Source organism: Saccopteryx bilineata, chromosome 8, assembly GCF_036850765.1.
Source record: "Saccopteryx bilineata isolate mSacBil1 chromosome 8, mSacBil1_pri_phased_curated, whole genome shotgun sequence".
NCBI lineage: Eukaryota > Metazoa > Chordata > Mammalia > Chiroptera > Emballonuridae > Saccopteryx > Saccopteryx bilineata.
Window position 1 is genome coordinate 49,103,654 of NC_089497.1, and position 19,424 is coordinate 49,123,077.

Below are 19,424 nucleotides of genomic sequence, written 5' to 3' on the forward strand. Positions count from 1 at the left end.
CTGGCAGGCAAGTAAAAACACACACTGGGCTCCAAAACCCACTCATTCAGTGTTCACAAAGCTACTGACTTATCTGAGTTTCCTAGAATCGAAGGTTTGTACCTCACCAGCCTTCTTCACCTCTGTTCCCCATCTCCTTCTCTCTGCACAAACTGCACTAACTGGCTCCTCCTTCCACACTCCGCCATCTTGGCTGCCTTTCCCTGGCCTCCTCCACGTGGCCTTTCTCTGGTCTCAGTTGCTACCTCTCCGGATTTTCCCTTGGTCTTTGTGCTGAGACCGAGCAGGGCGGGGCTCTGACACAGGCTCATTCCTGTAAGACACTAGATTACTATAGCAGGAGACTGCGACTTGAGGATTCCCCGTTGCTCTGGCCCTTTGGGGCAATCCAAGACTTTTTCTGTGTGATTTTTTTGTATTCCCCCTCCCTTCCCCAGGTGTCAGGTCTGCATAATGGTCTGGCAGTGTTCAGCAAACCACAGCTCGCGAGCCACATGCGGCTCTTTGACCCCTTGAGTGTGGCTCTTCCACAAAATACCACGTACGGGCGTTACCTCGATAAGGAATGTACCTACCTATATAGTTTAAGTTTAAAAAATTTGGCTCTCAAAAGAGATTTCAATCGTTGTACTGTTGATATTTGGCTCTGTTGACTAATGAGTTTGCTGACCACTGGTCTAAAGGATCTCCCTGCCTCCTTTACTTTCCTTATTCTTCCCAGCACTTTCCCCAGGAATTCTCTTGCACATCTAGTCCTGGCCTGGCCTCTTCTGCTCTGAGGACCTGACTCGGTCTCTGAGCTCCGAACAGCCTTCAGGAGTGCCCTGTTTATTGCCATGCTCTTTCCTGGTGGCAGCAACACTTAATCAATGGGATCATATGCAGGAGGGGAATCAAGGCTTGGCTGTTCCAAAATCACTTTATCCTTGTCTTTGGCAGGCCTGGCACAGCTACGTTGGCATGGTACCAGTGCTTCTTCAGATATTGTTACTGTCTGGTGCAGTGAGTGGTTCAGAGCCTGGCTTCTGGGACTATCTTGTCCTGCTTCAGACCTCAACTTTGCATGACTGTGCAAGTTACTTACATGTCTGTCCCTGTTATTTGACATCCCTGTGCCCTTACACTGTATAGGCCTCCCTTCAGAGAGCTGTTGCCCAGAAGGTTTGATGCTGCCCCGCTGGCAGGTTCCCGGCCTCGTAGTGATGTGTTGCCCTGCCCTTTCTCTTGTCCTGACGTGCCTAGACTAGTTCTGTGGTTTCTGCCCCTCCTTTGGGCAGAAGAAGTCACAGGGTACAATGCAAATCCCTTGGTTTCAGGCAGCTCTGACACTTCTAACAATGGGCTCTTTTTTTTTTTCTTTCTCTCTCCCTCTCTCTCTCCCTCTCTCTCTCTCTACTATTCAGTTTTTTTTATTTGTGAATTCAAGAAGTTAAATATCTCTTCCTAGAGATTGGATTTTACTTCTGACCCCAAGACTCTCTGAAAGGGTAGTACTCTTCAGAGACAAACTTTGTCTTCTTCCATTTTGCCCGTGAAATGCACACTAAACGTGTATTATTAGCTGGGTTCTGTGGTAGGTACTGGAGATTCAAAAATGTAAAGTGAAAGTCTTTGCCCTCAAATTACTCAGAGTCTTCCTAGGGAGAGGAACATGGCCACAGATAATTCCAGCACAATGAGGCTTTTGTAATCACCTAGAGATGAAAGACTTCTTTTTTGGTTTTTACTAACATTTCCTAATGGGAAGTGGGAGAGGTGCAGGAAATAGTTTTTTAATGATGTTTGCCTCAGAGAGGAAGAACAATGTGTTTCAATGTCCCCTGCTTTAAAAAGAAGAAAAGAAAATGAAAAGTATATTTATTTTCATTGAGAAGAAGAAACTAATAAATTGTGCAAGTTAAACAATTAGGGAGAGTTTATTTTTTCTTTTACAGGTCAGGAGGCTAGTTAATGGTTAGTGAAACCACGTGGATATTTGGTATTCAAAACTGTGAGAGGCTGGATTTTTGATGTCTTTGGCATTGGGGTCAGCTTCACCCCAGCTCTGAGATTTTCGGCTCAGCCATGCGCCCAGGCCTCAGGGACAGATGCTTCTTCTGGCCGTGGGGCCTCCTTTTGTGGTTCAGCGTTGGAAGTGCAGGTAAATTGAATCAGGGGCTCAGGCCTCAGATAGAGTGATTCTGTATCTCAAACCATTAGATATGCGGTGCTAACCTTTGGAAGCTCCCTAAAATCCCTCTCTCTTGAGATGAATTTACAAGTGGGAGAAAAAGCCCTACAATCATCATGGGAATGATGGTAAGTAACCAGGGCACTTTCTCGGCAGAAAAATCAAACTTCCTCTAGTTGTTTTGCTCATTTTTCTAAAGCCCTCATTATTCCTTTTCACTTTGCACAAGTCAAGATGACTGTAAGAAAATAAAATTTGATTAATTCCAAAATGTGATTTTTTTTCATCCAATAAATATTCAGTGTTCCAAGATATATTTAATTTTTAAATTTAAATTTTCTAAACTAACATTTTTGCCTGGAGTTTCTCATACCACCTTTTCATTCATTTCAGCTCTTCACACCTTCCAGAAGGCTTCCGTGATTCAATCTCCCCTGTAGCCCTCTCTTCCTCCGCTCACTGCCCTTTTCCAAAGGTCAACTTGCATGAGTGTATTTACTATCTGCACAAATGCTTGCTTTTAAAAGGTGCTGCCTAGCTTCATGTGTCACTTAGTTGTGTGTGTATAAAATATGTATAATTTGTGTGCGTGCGTGTGTGTGTGTGTGTGTGAGAGAGAGAGAGAGAGAGAGAGAGAGAGAGCACGCAAAAGATCCCTCCATATCAACATACAGAGCTATCCTGTTTGTTTGTTTTTAATGGCTGTTTATACACTATATTCTAGATTTGAAAAGATTTATATTTTATACATTTTTGATAGCTGAGAGAAAAATTGCCCTGCAAAGAAGTTATAACTATATCTTAGTATGTGAACATAACCATTTTCCCACCTCTCTGCCAACACTTTGTGATATCAAACATTTTTCATATTGTCAGTCTGATAGGAGAAATAGCATTACACTGTTGTCTTAATTCTTATTCTTTATTATGATTTCTGCTTCTGGTGTCTTGCTTAAGCAATCAACTTATAAAGATAATCTCTCATATTTTTTTCCAAATCCTACTGACTAGTTCAATCAGACTAAGATCACCAGGGACAAATCCTTTGGTCATGGTATATATTTCTAATTTTTATTTGTATTTTTTTTCAGACACATTTATTATTTTTTTATTGAGTTTATTGGGGTGATATTGGTTAATAAAATTATACAGGCTTCAAGTGTACAACTCTGATATATCATCTGTATATTGCATTGTGCATTCCCCACCCAAAGTCAAGTTTCCTGCCATCATATTTTTTAATACAATGTTGAATTTGATTTGCCACCCTTTTTTTGTACATATTTATATTTATTATTTTGCATATATATTAATAAGGAGATGTATCTATTATTTTCCTTCTTGTATTTCCCTTGTCTGGTGAGATTATTATAACCTCATAAAATAAGTTTCTATTCTATAAAACAGTTCAAATAAAAAAGATTATTTGTACTGAAATAAAACCACTTGGTGCTAGTGTATTATAGGGCCAGAGAAGACTCAATTGCCAATTCAATTTTTTTGATGCTAGTAGGTTTATTTGGATTTTCTATTTCTTCTTCAGTCAGTTTCAGTAAATTCTATTTCTCTAGAAAATTATCCATTTCTTTTTAGTTTTTTAACACATTTGTCTGGGAATTTTTAAGACTATCTTTTTATCATTAATATTCTATAGTTTATACTATAATTTGCCTACTATAGATTTACTTTTTATCTTGCTCATTACCCTGAGTATAATTTTTGATTAGTTAACCTAGAATTATATTTTCAAAATATTGCTTCATCTCTTATTCCCCTGTTCTATAGAGAACAACTACTAGATAAATAATGTTGAAGCCTCTCCATTTATTTTCTGTACTTTTTAAACTGTGCTTTTATACTTAAAAAGTTTCTTTTATTTCCGTACTAGATACTATGGGATTGATTTCTTTTTTCAATGATTTTCTTTTTCAGTTCTAATTTTCTAATTAACTTTTTCTTATAAACCTTATTGTATTAGTTATGTCTGTTTTACTTCATAATCTTATGTTCTGACTTTATTTTTAATCCTTGCATGTTCTCAGCATACTTAATGTCTATGTCAAATGTTTTTTAAAAACTTTATTTCACCTGGAATAAATTCATGATCCATTTATTGGTTCTATTGACTGTCTTTGTAAACATTTGAATTCTTTATATATTTAAACATTTTGTGCGTAGGCTTTTTAAAGTAAACTTTTTATTACAATACAACATGTACAGAAAAGTATACAGATTAATGAATTTTCAGAGTGAATTCAGCTGTGTAACCATCATCTAGAATTAAACATCAATAGTATCCTAAAACCCATTCTCTGTATCCCCTCTTAGTCACTACCACTCCAAAGATAACCATTATCTTGACTTCTATCACATTAGTTTCATTTTAATTGTCAGTGAAAGGTTTGGTTTTGGCCTCTCTCTGTCTCTATCTCTCTATCTCCCCCACCCTATCTTTTGACTCTTTCCCCTGGTCAGGTCCATATCTCAGCTCCTGTTAGTGGAGTCTTGGGGAAAAGTCAGTAGCTGCTTTTTGTTTGTGTTGATTTTGTTTTCAGCTTCCTTTCCTGAATTAGGGAGCCCCATTCCAGCACTGGCCACCCCAGGTGGGCCGGGTGCTGGTATTCCACATCTGACATGGAGCTGAATTCTTACACCTACTGCCTCCTCCCAGACCTGGAAGCCGCACCATTTTGCATTTCTGTTCTTGTACAAAGACATTATTTTTATATTTGATATTGTCTAAGACTTTCTTTCTCTTTTGATAGTCACCTGTCATTACTCTTTGGTTAGCAGGGTGGTTGGGGGGAGGCTCTATGTGAGCATGATTCACCATGTCATGTTCCGTACTACTAAATGATGAACAGTTTTATCATCTGCAAATAATGGCAATTTTCTCCCCCTTTTCTTTATAAATTAAAAGTTTTTTTAAACTTAATAAAGTTGTCCCATTTTATTGCCTTGTTTCACTGCATAGGACTAGGACTTTTAGTATAATATTTAATAGAAACAGTGATAGCAAACATTCTCCCTTGCTCCCAGTTCTGAATGAATGCTCCTAATGTTTCTCTAAGTAGAATGGTTGCTATGGGCTTGTGCTGGTTACCCTTTCTTATATTAAGCACTGTTGGGTGCTGAATTTTATCATGATTTTTTGCCCCCTACATCTATTGAGATGAGCATATAGGTTATTTTTTTCATTTGTTTATACATGAATTACATTAATACATTTCCTAATGTTAAACCATTTTTCCATTCCTTGAATTAAACTTTTCTTGGCCATGAAGTATTTTCTTGATAAATTTAGATTTGCTGACATTTTACCTAGGGTTTTTATGTCTATGTTTAATAGTGAAATTGGCCTTTAGTTTCCCTTTCTCTTGTAGACTTTGTCTAGTTTTGATATTTCGGTTGTTTTTAGAGAATGAGTTTGAATTCTTTCTCTCCCTTTCTGTTTTCTGGAACAATGTGTATGAAACAGGACTTGAAGGCCTTGGAGAATCTCTCTGTGAAACTGTCTGGCCTGCTAGTTTTTTGATGAATGATGAATGGATTTAAAGCTACTGTTTCAGTTCCTTTGTGTTACAGTTTTACATTTGATTTTTATTTTTTTCTATGTTGACGGAGTTTCAGCAAACTATATTTTTATAGGGTATTATCTATTTACTTGGAAAATGTCTATTTTTAATTTTTGGGTGGGTATATAAACATGTTCTTTTATGATTTAAAAATTATTGTATTTATAACCTTTCTTTTCTATTGTGTTTACTTGTGACTTTCCTTTTTTGTTTTTTACTTTGTCTTATCAAAACTACATCTAGGTTATTGTTCTTTTCAAAGAACTAGCTCTTGGTGTTTATTGTGTGTGGCAAGTACTATTATAAGCAATAGAGTGAACAAAATGAATAAAAACTTCTGCCTTCTCTGAAAATGTATTCTAATGGGGGAAAAATCAATACACAAAATGTTTAGTAATAAACTAATACATTTTATAGTATATTAGAAGGTGATGATTACAATGAAAATAAATAGATCAAGATAAGGAAAATTGAGAAAACTGTGGGGTGAGGAGTATAGAGAGGTTACTTTTTAAATAAGGTATTTTAGAAGAGAGCAGATGACATTTGACAAGCAACGACTTGAAGGAGGAGAAAGAATTAGCAATATGAATTTCTGGGGAGAGCCATTCTATGCTGGAGAACAGCCAGTGCAAAAACCCAGGGTGGGAACCTGTCCAGAGGGAGGAAGAGCTAAGAGAACACAGAGGAAGCAACAATCAGATTAGAAAGGGCTCCTGAGGGGGGTGGTTTAGAACAGTGGTTTTCAATCCTTTTACACTTAGGGACAAGTGAAAATCGGAGAATTCTTTTGGGAACCAACCACTAAGGCAGAAATCACTGTGAGCATAAGCGAATTCAACTAAGATCATTGGGTGTATAATCTTTTTTTTTTTTTCTTTCATTTTTCTGAAGCTGGAAACAGGGAGAGACAGTCAGACAGACTCCCGCATGCGCCCGACCGGGATCCACCTGGCACGCCCACCAGGGGCGATGCTCTGCCCATCCTGGGCGTCACCATGTTGCGACCAGAGCCACTCTAGCGCCTGAGGCAAAGGCCACAGAGCCATCCCCAGCGCCCGGGCCATCTTTGCTCCAATGGAGCCTTGGCTGCGGGAGGGGAAGAGAGACAGAGAGGAAGGGGGGGGGGTGGAGAAGCAAATGGGCGCTTCTCCTGTGTGCCCTGGCCGGGAATCGAACCCGGGTCCTCCGCACGCTAGGCCGACGGGGTGTATAATCTTTATACAACATCAGGGTGGTTAACTCTTTTGTGATCAGCATGAAATTTCTGGTGGACCAGTCATGGACCAGCAGTTGAGAAACACTGATTTAGACCATTCAGGACCTTAGTCCTTTGTTTGAACTTTGGATTTTATTCTAAATGAATAAATGAAATGACTTAGAGGCTTTTGCCCAGAGAAATGATATAATGATTTGACCTACTTTTTTGGTTACTGTGGTGACTGAAGGAGCCAAGAGTAAAGGCAGGAAAAGCAGGTGCAGGCCAGGGCACTCATTTTGAGAGGGAACGGTGGCTTGGGTCAAGGTGAGTACAATGTATGGTAGTCCCCCTTTACCCATGGTTTCAGTTACCTCTGCCAACCACAGTCAGAGAATATTAAGTGGAAGATTCCATAAATAAACAATTCATGATTTTTAAACTGCACACTGTTCTGAGCACCTCACATGATCTCATCCCATCGGCACTGCGTCATCTCACATCATCACAAGAGGAAGGGTAAGCACAGGACAGTAAGATACTCTGAGAGACAGAACAAATACACATAACTTTTATTCAACATATTGTCATAACTGTTCAATTTTTTTTGTGTGTGTGTTTTTCCGAAGCTGGAAATGGGGAGAGACAGTCAGACAGACTCCTGCATGCGCCCCACTGGGATCCACCCGGCACGCCCACCAGGGGCGATGCTCTGCCCACCAGGGGCGATGCTCTGCCCACCAGGGGTCGATGCTCTGCCCCTGCGGGGCGTCGCTCTGCCGCGACCAGAGCCACTCTAGCGCCTGGGGCAGAGGCCAAGGAGCCATCCCCAGCGCCCGGGCCATCCTTGCTCCAATGGAGCCTTGGCTGCGGGAGGGGAAGAGAGAGACAGAGAGGAGGGGGGGGGAGAAGCAAATGGGCGCCTCCCCTATGTGCCCTGCCCGGGAATTGAACCCAGGTCCCCTGCACGCCAGGCCGACGCTCTACTGCTGAGCCAACCGGCCAGGGCCTGTTCAATTTTTTTTATTAGTTATTGTTGTTCATCTCTTACTGTGCCTCATTGATGTATGCAAGCATAGATAAAAACGTAATATATGGTGGGTTTGGTACTGTCTGCAGTCTCAGGCACGCTCTCGGGATCTTGGAAGGTACCCCTGTGGATAAGGGGCACTGCTGTAGGTACTGAGAATGGCTCAGTTCTGAATGTCTTGATTTGAGGGGAAAGTCAGTAGGATTTATTCACCATTTGTATGTGACCTGTGTGAGAAAGAGAAGAGCAAGGATGCCTCCAGGAAGTTCGGCCTCAGCAATTGGGTTGCTAATAATGTTATTAATAGTCCATTGTTTTCTTTAATTTCAATTATTTTTTTATAGTTCTTTCCCTATGTTTTATATGGACTTGTTGCATTGCTCTTCCTCAACTATCTGAATTACAAAATTAACTTACTTAATTCATTTCTCTCTCTCTATTCCCCTATTGTTTCATTAGAGGTTATGCACATCCCCCCAGTGGTGTGTTAGCTACTTTACTCATGTTTTTTATCTGTATTGGTTTTATTGTCACTTAGTTTTTAATATTCTCTGACTCCATTGTGATTATTCTCTAACCCAAAGGAATTTTAAATCTCCAAATGTATTTTTAAATAATTCTATTATATTTTATTTAGATAATGTCTGTATAATATTGATTATTTGATGTTTATTGGGCCTTGCTTTGTGACAGATAATGCTCATTTAAAAAGACTCTTGGCCTTGGCACAGTAGTAGTTCAGTTGGTTAGAACATTGTCCCAATATGCCAAGGTCGTAGGTTCAATCCCTGGTCAGGGCACATACAAGCATCAACCAAAGATGGCATGAATAAGTAGAACAACAGGCTAATCTTTCTCTCTGTAAAAAATAACGAACCCATAAAAAAGGACTTAATTTTCTGATGGAAGTAGGTTTCCTTATATGACCAATATAGCAAAGTTACTTATTTATGTGGTTCAAGTCATCATCCTTCTTCTGTGTCTGTGTCCAAATTATCTCTTCTTATAAAAACACAAAGCATATTAGATTAGGGCCCACTCTAATGGCCTCTTTTTAATGAAATTACCTCTGTGAAGACCCTATCTCCAAATATAGCCACATTCTCAGGTACTGGAGGTTAGCACTTCAACACTGGGATTTAGAGGGAGACTCAGTTTAATCTATAATGGTGTCCATTTCACCATGGCCTTTAACCTTCTATAGCTGAGCAATATTCATCTTCATCTTCAGCATTTTTAGACATAAAAAATAATCACTGACTTTGGTTTCAAAATGATGCAGTTTTTAATAAATGAGTCTGATTATATATAAAAATGTACATATACAGTTAATATAATTTATACATAATATGCTTATGTTTATATATAAATCTAGCTGATTTATAATACTTGTAAGCCCCTGTTTCTTTCTTCCTTTCAAGGACACCTTTCTTGCTTCTAAGAACAGATAACCTTACCTTCTTCTTTTTTTTTTTTTTTTGTATTTTTTCTGAAGCTGGAAACGGGGAGAGACAGTCAGACAGACTCCCGCATGCGCCTGACCAGGATCCACCCAGCACACCCACCAGGGGCGACGCTCTGCCCACCAGAGGGCGATGCTCTGCCCCTCTGGGGCGTCGCTCTGCCGCGACCAGAGCCACTCTAGCGCCTGGGGCAGAGGCCAAGGAGCCATCCCCAGCGCCCGGGCCATCTTTGCTCCAATGGAGCCTTGGCTGCAGGAGGGGAAGAGAGAGACAGAGAGGAAGGAGGGGGGGTGGAGAAGCAAATGGGCGCTTCCCCTATGTGCCCTGGCCGGGAATCGAATCCGGGTCCCCCGCACGCCAGGCCGATGCTCTACCGCTGAGCCAACCGGCCAGGGCCAACCTTACCTTCTTTTGTATTTTTTTTTCCAGGAGATACATCTCCTACCCAACAGCCAAAGTGCACTGACTTCCAGAATGTGAATCCCCTCCAAGGCACCATTCTCGAAGTCCGGTTCCTCCTCTTCACCCCTTCGGATCCTAGCTGTGGGAAGCTAGTTAAAGAAAGCAGTGACCTCCAAAACTCTGGGTTCAATGTCACTCTGGGAACCAAACTAATTATCCACGGATTCAGGTGGGAGCTAACCAATCCGTAGCACCGCCTATGCCAAGAACTAGAAAATGACCACAGGAAGTTAGTGGGGAGGAAAAGGAGAAACAAGTTTACTGACTGTCACATGTTCCATCCCTCACCTCCTGCCGTCTGCAAAGATAGACGTCTTGTATAAATACGAGCACACATTTTTTTAGGTTATATTCCTCCCCCCAGTCCTTGTCTACACATTCTCGACAATAAATGTGTGATCTTGGACAAATCAGTCCAGTACAGGAAGCCTTGGTTTCTGTAACGGAGTGAAAGGGAAGTTGTAGAGATGGTCTCAGCGATGCTTTTCCCCTCGGAGCATGGTTGTATGACTCATGCTCATGAAGTTATAGGAAGTTTTGTAACTTCAGCCGATGAAGTTATAGGCTTTGCACAATCACTCGGGGTAATAGCCTGTTTGTTTGTTTTTTAATCCAAAATCTTCTTTTTCACTTCTTCCTTGGTTTTATAACCTTAGAAACTTCCACTATGGGTGCTATATTTGTCATACCCAGTGGCTAGCATTTCTCAAGAGCTGGATACTTTTCCAGTTTCTTTGATGTCCTGTAGTCTAAATTTTGTTGTGATATATAGTCACTGAGTCTCAACTTAATCCCCATCCTTCCTTTCAATATCCTCGCTCCAAAGCCCACTGACAAGGCCCCAAACAGGTTGCTGGGAGGAACGAGAGACAGAGATCAGTGAAATAGTAGCAAGTGAAACAGAGCGAGCAGAGCTGGGGCACCGATGCAGAGGTGGACACAGAGACACTGCGTGAAGGGTCGCCATTTCCTCAGCTCCGGGTTCTCGCTGCTTCTCAGGTTCCCGGACTCTAGGAACCCAGACAAGCTTTCCTCACACAGCCATCCCTTCTCACTCTTGTGCCAAAGTCTCTCCCCTAGGAAATCTTACACATAACCACTCTCCAAGGCTGAGTGTGTGCCCTCAACCCAGGGATAGCTAATAGAGCTGGAAAGCTCATCAGTATCACTATTGTGTGAGCTGCCAGATCTTCCAAAGCTCCTCTGTCCCCGTGAGCATGCTCTGATTGTTCCTGTACTGTGGACCATTGAGAAAACTTGTTTCCTGATCCCAATAGCTTGGGAAGAAAACTTTCTGAAATTTAGAAAAATCATTCTATTTTTCCCAGAAAAGTGTTACAATGCTGTAAGTTCCAGAATAATAGGGACCATATTTTACATTTTTTATTTCTTGCAAAGCACTTAGTATACTGCCTGGCTCATTTATTTTTTATTTTTAAATTTTTTTTGTATTTTTCTGAAGCTAGAAACGGGGAGAGACAGTCAGACAGACTCCCGCATGCGCCCAACTGGGATCCACCCAGCATGCCCACCAGGGGGTGACGCTCTGCCTCTCCGGGGCGTCGCTCTGCTGCAACCAGAGCCACTCTAGCGCCTGGGGCAGAGGCCAAGGAGCCATCCCCAGCACCCGGGCCATCTTTGCTCCAATGGAGCCTTGGCTGCGGGAGGGGAAGAGAGAGACAGAGAGGAAGGAGGGGGGGGTGGAGAAGCAGATGGGCGCTTCTCCTGTGTGCCTTGGCCGGGAATCGAACCCGGGACTTCTGCACGCCAGACCGACGCTCTACCACTGAGCCAACCGGCCAGGGCCTCATTTATTGAATCGATGAAGAAATAAATAAATAGATGATAGATAAAATATTCCCCAAGAAAAGTGCCTATTTTCTAGAATGAAAATTGGGATTGCAAATCTTAGCTCTAACATACAAAGCTATCTTTTCTTCCTAATGAATGCCACAAGCAGGTCAGCACATGTGGTTTGTGTAGTCTGTGCCTCGCATAGGCCTGAGAGCTGGTGGGGCTGAAACACAGCCTAAGTGCTGAGCCCGAGCACAAGACTGCATCTACCTGGACAAAAGGCACCTTGACCTAACTTACACAGAGGCTCCGCACGGGCCGGCAGAAGCCCTGGTCACTTTGGGAGTGCGTCCTCCCTGTGCTCACACTGCTCTGTGGTTTACTACCCATATGTACGCGTCTCCAGTGTTGACTTTTTTTCTGGGTTCATTCTGTTAACAGAGGTTTTCATGACAATTGACAGAGATTTGGCAGATAATGTTTCTATCCTTTCTCGGCTCCATGTCTAGGGCTTTAGGAACAAAGCCTTCCTGGATTGGGAAGCTCATTTGTGCCCTTCTGAAGACAGCAGATGTGAACGTGATCGCCGTGGACTGGATGCACGGCTCTACGGGCGTCTACTTGTCAGCCGTGGAAAACGTGGTGAAGCTGGGACTGGAGATCTCCCGCTTCCTCAGAGAACTCCTGGTAGCACAGGGGCGCCAAGGGGGGTTTGGGCTGCTTATGGAGGGAACAGGGGTGAGAAGGAAAGAAACAACACATGAGGAGCTTTAGGATGGAAGCAGAGCCACCAGTGGTTTGCAGTCCCCTCTTCCCCTCCTCCCCTCCTCCCCACCTCCCCTCCTCCTCACCTCCCCTCCTACCCTCTTCCCCACCTCCCCTCCTACCCTCCTCCTCACCTCCCCTCCTCCTCACCTCCCCTCCTACCCTCTTCCCCACCTCCCCTCCTCCCCACCTCCCCTCCTCCCCTCCTCTCCACCTCCCCTCCTCCTCACCTCCCCTCCTACCCTCTTCCCCACCTCCCCTCCTACCCTCCTCCTCACCTCCCCTCCTACCCTCTTCCCCTCTTCCCCATCTCCCCTCCTCCCCTCCTCCTCACCTCCCCTCCTACCCTCTTCCCCACCTCCCCTCCTCCCCTCCTCCTCACCTCCCCTTCTACCCTCTTCCCCTCTTCCCCACCTCCCCTCCTACCCTCCTCTCCACCTACCCTCCTCCTCATCTCCCCTCCTACCCTCTTCCCCTCTTCCCCATCTCCCCTCCTTCCCTCCTCCCCACCTCCCCTCCTATCCTCTTCCCTACCTCCCCTCCTACCCTCCTCCTCACCTCCCCTCCTCCCCACCTCCCCTCCTCCCCACTTCCCCTCCTCCCCTCTTCTGCACCTCCCCTCCTCCCCCCCAACCTCCCCACCTCCCCTCTTCTACACTCCCTCTCCCCCCATTTCCCCACTTCCCCTCCCCCCACCTCCCCACTTCCCCTTCCCATCATCTACACCTCCCCTCCTCTCCCCCAACCTCCTGTCCTCCCCTCTTTCCGACCTCCCCCACGTCTCCTCCTTCCTTCCTCCCCACCTCTGTAGATTGTTCCCATGCATGTCAGGTAAGGTGACCAGCTTTAGTCATCCCCAGAGGGAATGCCGTGGTCATGACTCACACCGGCACCAAAGGGAAGATGAGGGGATTGTCAATGTGGAGAGCCTAGAAAGAAGGCAAGGGATTACTGGGATGAGAATTATACTCTCCCCCCACCCAAGCATGTGTGGAGGGGGTGTCATGCCCAGAACCCTCTGCTGCTAATACCTCAGGAGAAAGTGTGACCCTGTAAGGCCAGGGGCTACTGGGCCCCCCATGCAATTTACCATAAATGTCCACTGCAGGTGCTGGGTGTGTCAGAGTCCTCCATCCACATCATCGGTGTGAGCCTGGGGGCCCATGTTGCGGGCATGGTGGGACACTTCTACAAAGGCCAGTTGGGATGGATCACAGGTAACATCCTTCCCTGCCCATCCTCTCAGGTTTAGAGAAAAAGAGAGACTACTCTGGAAATACCTTTGCTGAGACAAGCAGGTGGCAGCATCAAGCCTTTTGGTGCTGCGGTCAAGTCATCGATGAGGACTAAAATCCATTTATCGTGGCCCTTTTGCATAAAATGCTATTGCGTTATTATTGTGTGATTGCTAATGTCAGTGTAAGAAGTTATGGAGTTCTTTCTAAGCCTCATGTTTATGCCTGTAATATAAGAAATAAAGAACCTGGGTCATTGGGAGCTTAGAGACAGTAAAGCGGTGGCTTCTGGGTGTGGGGTTCTGGGTTAGTTCTCTACCCTTGGGTCCTTGCTGGGGGCTCTGAACCGGAAGGGCTGCCACGGCAGGTGTGCGGTGCACCCATGAGGGCGCCTGTGCCCGAGAGGAAAGTGAGCCTGACGTCAGTGCATCCTTGCAGGCCTGGACCCTGCTGGCCCGGAGTACACCAGAGCCAGCCCGGAGGAGCGCCTGGACGCTGGAGACGCCCTCTTCGTGGAAGTCGTCCACACAGACACCGACAGTGAGCTGGAAGGACCTCCCTGGGGATGAGCTCAGGCCAGGGGCGAGGCGGCTGCCGTGTGGCCGTGTGGCCCTGGAAGACCCTCTCTCCCTCTGAGCTTCTAGGGAACCTGAGCTCTGCCATGGTCTTAGAACAGCTCTGTCATGTTCTGAGCACTGTGAGAAATGATTCTAGTTTTAGCTAGCAGCAGCCAGGAGGCTTCTCACTGGTGGGCCAGTCTCACCCTTTGCTTCAACACTAAACATTGTGCTGAGGGAGTGTCAGTGTGGACACTGGTGTGTGGGAAAGGGGGTGGGCATTCCTCCTCAGTTCAACTCCCTACCACATGCCCATGAGCCTGTGCCAGGCCTGTGCTCAGCGTGTTGAGTAAGGGAAGAAATAACGGCTGTCCCTACCCAAAGTGTTTGCAGTTCAAGTGAGACATGTCCGTGTCTCATTCCTTTAGGTCAGAAGTCTTCTTTTAGCATCCAAAATGTACAGATTGATGACTCTGGAAGAACCCCATGCAATCATATTGTTCCAAGCTCTCCCTCTTTTATCTCACAGATAGGAAACCAAAGCCCAGAGGCCTCTGCCTAGCTGCTGGGCTCATTAACTATGTTCCTTAACAAGATTGACCCCTTTGTCTCTAAATTGCTAAATAGGTGACTTATGAGGCCCCTATTACCTGAGGTAGGGCTCTCAGTGCCTTTCAAAGCTGGAGGTTCTTGTCAATGTGACCAAAGGGAAAAAGAACCATCCCACTCACTTCGATTGTTGTTGAGCCACGTAGGAGCCCTGAGAGCACTCCAGAGAACAGATGTCGAACGAGGTCCCTGCCCACGTAGAATTTACAGCTTCGCTGGGCAAGCATTCACTCATCTATCCCTTCAATAAATATGTATTAGGCACTCACATGTACCAGGTACTGTGCTAGTATGGGGGAAAAAGCATAAAAAAGACAGGTAAAGGCCCTGCTGTTGTGGAGCTTAACATACAAGTAAACAGATAAGATAATTACCCATTGTGGTTATGAGAAGGAAAGATATGAGATAGGGTGTGGTTCCAGTTCAGGTAAAGTTACTGAGGAAAGTCTGTATAAAGACAAGATATTTGAGGTGAGACGTCACAGATGTAAATGCGTCAACCACGAAAAAAGCTGGGAAAAGAACATTCCAGGCAGGGAAGATAGTCAAAATAAAAACCTGGACGTGGGTGGGGGCAGGGAAGAGGGCAGTGAGTGAGGCACTGAGTGAAGTTGGGGAATAAGGAGCAGGGCCAGGTTGGCCATGGCAAGGGGTTTAAATTTTATTGTACGATCAGTGAGAACAAGGCTGTGGTTTAGAATTCCTTAGGAGATGACTGTGGCTGCTGTGTAGAGAATGGATCGCAGGAGGGCACCGAGGAAGGTTGGGAAGCACATCGGAGGGTATTTGCAGTAAGGAGAGGTGACGGTGAGAGATGATGGTGGCTTGGGCAAGTGTGGTGGCAGGAGCGATGGAAAGAAGCAGAGAGATTCAAAATATATTTTGGCGGCAGAGCTGGCTAGATAGGTGATGGGCTAAATGTAGGGAGTGGGGCAAAGGGAGGAATCAAGGATAACTTCTAGGTTATTGCTTAATCCCTGGACACAAGGCATTAAACAAATGATACACAATCCACTGCTTACAATGCGAGATGATGTGAAGGAGACGATCAGTGTTTTTGGCAGCTGGATATGACCCAGCCTCTGGGGGGGTCAGACATGGTCATAGTGATGAAATGAGGTCTACAGCCTCATTTCTTCATACAGATGACAGGTCATATTTCTGCTCCGTCAGGAGAACACAAACATATGTGAGAAAATAGAGAAATGTGGCCCCAAACATATACATCTGAACTATGGCTTGGAACAAAATAGAAACTATTCCACAAGGAACTTTACGAAGCTTATAACATTTACTGATTTATTAAATCATGCCTGGCCTGTGGTGGCTCAGTGGATAAAGTGTTGACCTGGAATGCTGAGGTCAACAGTTCGAAATCCTGGTTTGCCTGGTCAAGGCACATGTGGGAGTTGCTGCTTCCTGCTCCTCCCCTACCTATTTTCTGTCTCTCCTCTCTAAAATGAATAAATGAAATCTGAAGTCTAAAAAAAGAAAAGAAAACACATGTTAAAGGATAGGTTTTTTTTATTTTTATTGGGCAAATACGAACATCTTTATATAAATTTATTCTTTGCTTCCTTTCAGAAAACCCTCTTTAGAAAACTGAGGGCTAGCTCTGCATTCTCGCAGCAGGTCGGAGTAAGATGGGCACTCACCCGGCAGGGAGAGTGGGGGGCTCCTAAGGTCACACCTTAGGCTCTGCTGCCAGCGGACTCTTGTGTGGGACCTGGATGATATGCCTCTGCAGTAAGAAGGTAACGAGGTTCTGCCTCCTTTCAGATCTGGGTATTCGGATCCCTGTCGGACACGTGGACTACTTCGTCAACGGAGGCCAAGACCAGCCTGGCTGTCCCACCTTCATTCATGCAGGTCAGAGAGCCAGAGAGAGTGGTGTTTGGCTTATCCAGAAGCCAGAACTCACCAACAGCCTGGGTGTTGAGTCAGCTAGTGTGGGCCACAGAAGGTCTTCCTTCCAGTGTCCTTTACTGTCCCGCATGCCTTACCCAGAACTTACTGAATGGATGTCGTTGGAGCCCAGGAATTCTGAGGGGGAAAGTGACTGAAGTTAAGAGCCTGCACCATACATATGCTGCCCTTCCCAATTCTTGGGGCCTGCCATAATGTAACATCACTCAACGTGTCAATCTATTCTTCTTGGGCCCTGCTTTGTGTCATAGTCCACACTAGCTACATCCTCTGTGGAGCCTACTTGTGGCAGAACTAGACCACGGTGCCCCAAACTAGGAAGCCAAAGGATCAATTTACTGCATGACCATATTCCCAAGCTTACTAAATGTTACAGCTCCCAAAACTGTCTTCAAGATAATCTCCTTGCCTGACCTATGGTGGCGCAGTGGATAAAACGTAGACCTGGAACGCTGAAGTCACCTGGTCAAGGCACATATGGGAGTTGATGCTTCCTGCTCCTCCCCACTTTCTCTCTCTCTCTCTCTCTCTAAAATGAGACACACACACACACACACACACACACACACACATTCCCTCTCTCCTCTCTAAAATGAATAATAAAAAAAGATAATTTCCTTGAGTACATTCAATAAATCTACTTTTCTTCCCTTTTCAATATGTTTTCTGAATTTTCTTTTTAATATACAGGGTGGGACAAAAGTTTACAGTTGTGAGTATGCTAAACACAGAGTTTATTTTTATATTATTATTTATTGTATTATATTTGAATAACTGTAATCCTACTTTTACTCCATCCTGTACACATATTTATTGAATATATTCTTAACATCATTTTAAAAACATTAAATTTTTCAAAAGTTAAATTTTAAGGGTTAGTCTTCTTATAGTCTTCTGGATATAGCCAAACTATCAGAATTTCATAAAGAAATTATATCCTGATTTCTGTTTACTATCTTTTCAGTCTCTTCCTGTTTTACCAAATTTTTGACATTTTAAAGATTCTTTCGACAATTGTATTGAATAACCACTAATCAAATTTACCAAATTTACTGATTTTCTAAAAACATGTTCCTTTTTTTAATTTTTTAATTTTTTTCGTTTTCTGAAGCTGGAAACCGGGAGAGACAGTGAGACAGACTCCCGCATGCGCCCGACCGGGATCCACCCGGCACGCCCACCAGGGGCGACGCTCTGCCCACCAGGGGGCGATGCTCTACCCCTCCGGGGTGTCGCTTTGAGGTGACCAGAGCCACTCTAGCACCTGGGGCAGAGGCCAAGGAGCCATCCCCAGCGCCCGGGCCAACTTTGCTCCAATGGAGCCTTGGTTGCGGGAGGGGAAGAGAGAGACAGAGAGGAAGGGGGGGATGGAGAAGCAAATGGGCGCTTCTCCTATGTGTCATGGCCGGGAATCGAACCCGGGTCCCCCGCACGCCAGGCTGACGCTCTACCGCTGAGCCAACTGGCCAGGGCCAAAACATGTTCCTTTTAACAATTTATAGGTTTTCTAGCAATTTAGATCAGATGAGACAGTGTGGTTTTAATGACTTTTGAACAATTTCTGTGGCTTTTAATTGGCTACTTCTTATTATTCCTCCATAACACAATTTGAAAAGGGTTTAGTTTGTGTCTTCCTGCTCTCTGTAGCAGCTAGAAGGAGCTTGGCCAGGGAGTGTCCCAACCGAGGCAGGGGTGGGAGTGTGGAGGGGGCGGGGTGGGGGAGGCGGGGATCAACACACAGCTCAGATGAGGTTGCTAATTTCAGAGTTGGGGGTGGGGTTCTCATAAGGTGAAGGGGGGAACTGAAGATGCCAAACCCTGGAGTGTGGCTCACTGCAGTCCTCTTTGTCCCCGCCAATTCACCCAACATGAGTTATTGAAAATTTTTAAATAGTAAACAAAAACAATAACAAGCAAAGCAAGTTTTTGTTAAATTGGGACATTTGGCAAATTGACCGCATCAGTCGTTTGGCCAGGTGAACGCCAGCACATTGGCTCTCGGAGACTGACTGTGAACTTGCTTGTTGCTGACTTCTTTAACTGTCTCCTTGATGGGCTGGGTATAATGAGGCTGCAAAAAAAATTTTTTTTTTTTTTTTTTTTTTTTTTTTTGTATTTTTCTGAAGCTGGAAACGGGGAGAGACAGTCAGACAGACTCCCGCATGCGCCCGACCGGGATCTACCTGGCTCGCCCACCAGGGGCAACGCTCTGCCCACCAGGGGGCAATGCTCTGCCCCTCCAGGGCGTCGCTCTGCCGAGACCAGAGCCACTCCAGCGCCTGGGGCAGAGGCCGAGGAGCCATCCCCAGCACGCGGGCCATCTTTGCTCCAATGGAGCCTTGGCTGCGGGAGGGGAAGAGAGAGACAGAGAGGAAGGAGGGGAGGAGGTGGAGAAGCAGATGGGCGCTTCTCCTATGTGCCCTGGCCGGGAATCGAACCCGGGTCCCCCGCACGCCAGGCCGACGCTCTACTGCTGAGCCAACCGGCCAGGGCCAAAATTTTTTTTGTAAAAAAAAAAAATTGGTTGTGTGAGCAATGATGAAGAAGGAAAAATGTGCAGACATATATCTAATTTGAGAAATGGGGTCCGAAAGAGAATTAACATGATCACGGAAGAATGGGTCTCAAATTCAGCTATTG

At 44.8% G+C, this 19,424-nt stretch overlaps 1 protein-coding gene across 5 annotated transcripts in view; it reads left to right on the top strand.

Moving 5' to 3' along the window:
* Positions 1-1,861: 1,861 nt before the first annotated feature.
* The window catches only part of PLA1A (phospholipase A1 member A), a 59,592-nt gene continuing 42,029 nt past the window's right edge, over positions 1,862-19,424 (top strand). For 3 of the 5 annotated variants that reach the window (XM_066241559.1, XM_066241560.1, XM_066241561.1), the window contains exons 1-6: positions 1,864-2,140; positions 9,866-10,067; positions 12,202-12,379; positions 13,566-13,674; positions 14,131-14,232; positions 16,638-16,727. In XM_066241559.1, coding sequence (XP_066097656.1) covers positions 2,065-2,140; positions 9,866-10,067; positions 12,202-12,379; positions 13,566-13,674; positions 14,131-14,232; positions 16,638-16,727 — 757 coding nt within the window. In that variant the 5' untranslated portion in view covers positions 1,864-2,064. Of the gene's footprint in view, positions 2,141-9,865; positions 10,068-12,201; positions 12,380-13,565; positions 13,675-14,130; positions 14,233-16,637; positions 16,728-19,424 lie in introns of all 5 variants that reach the window. The other 2 variants (XM_066241558.1, XM_066241557.1) reach the window with 2 other exon arrangements.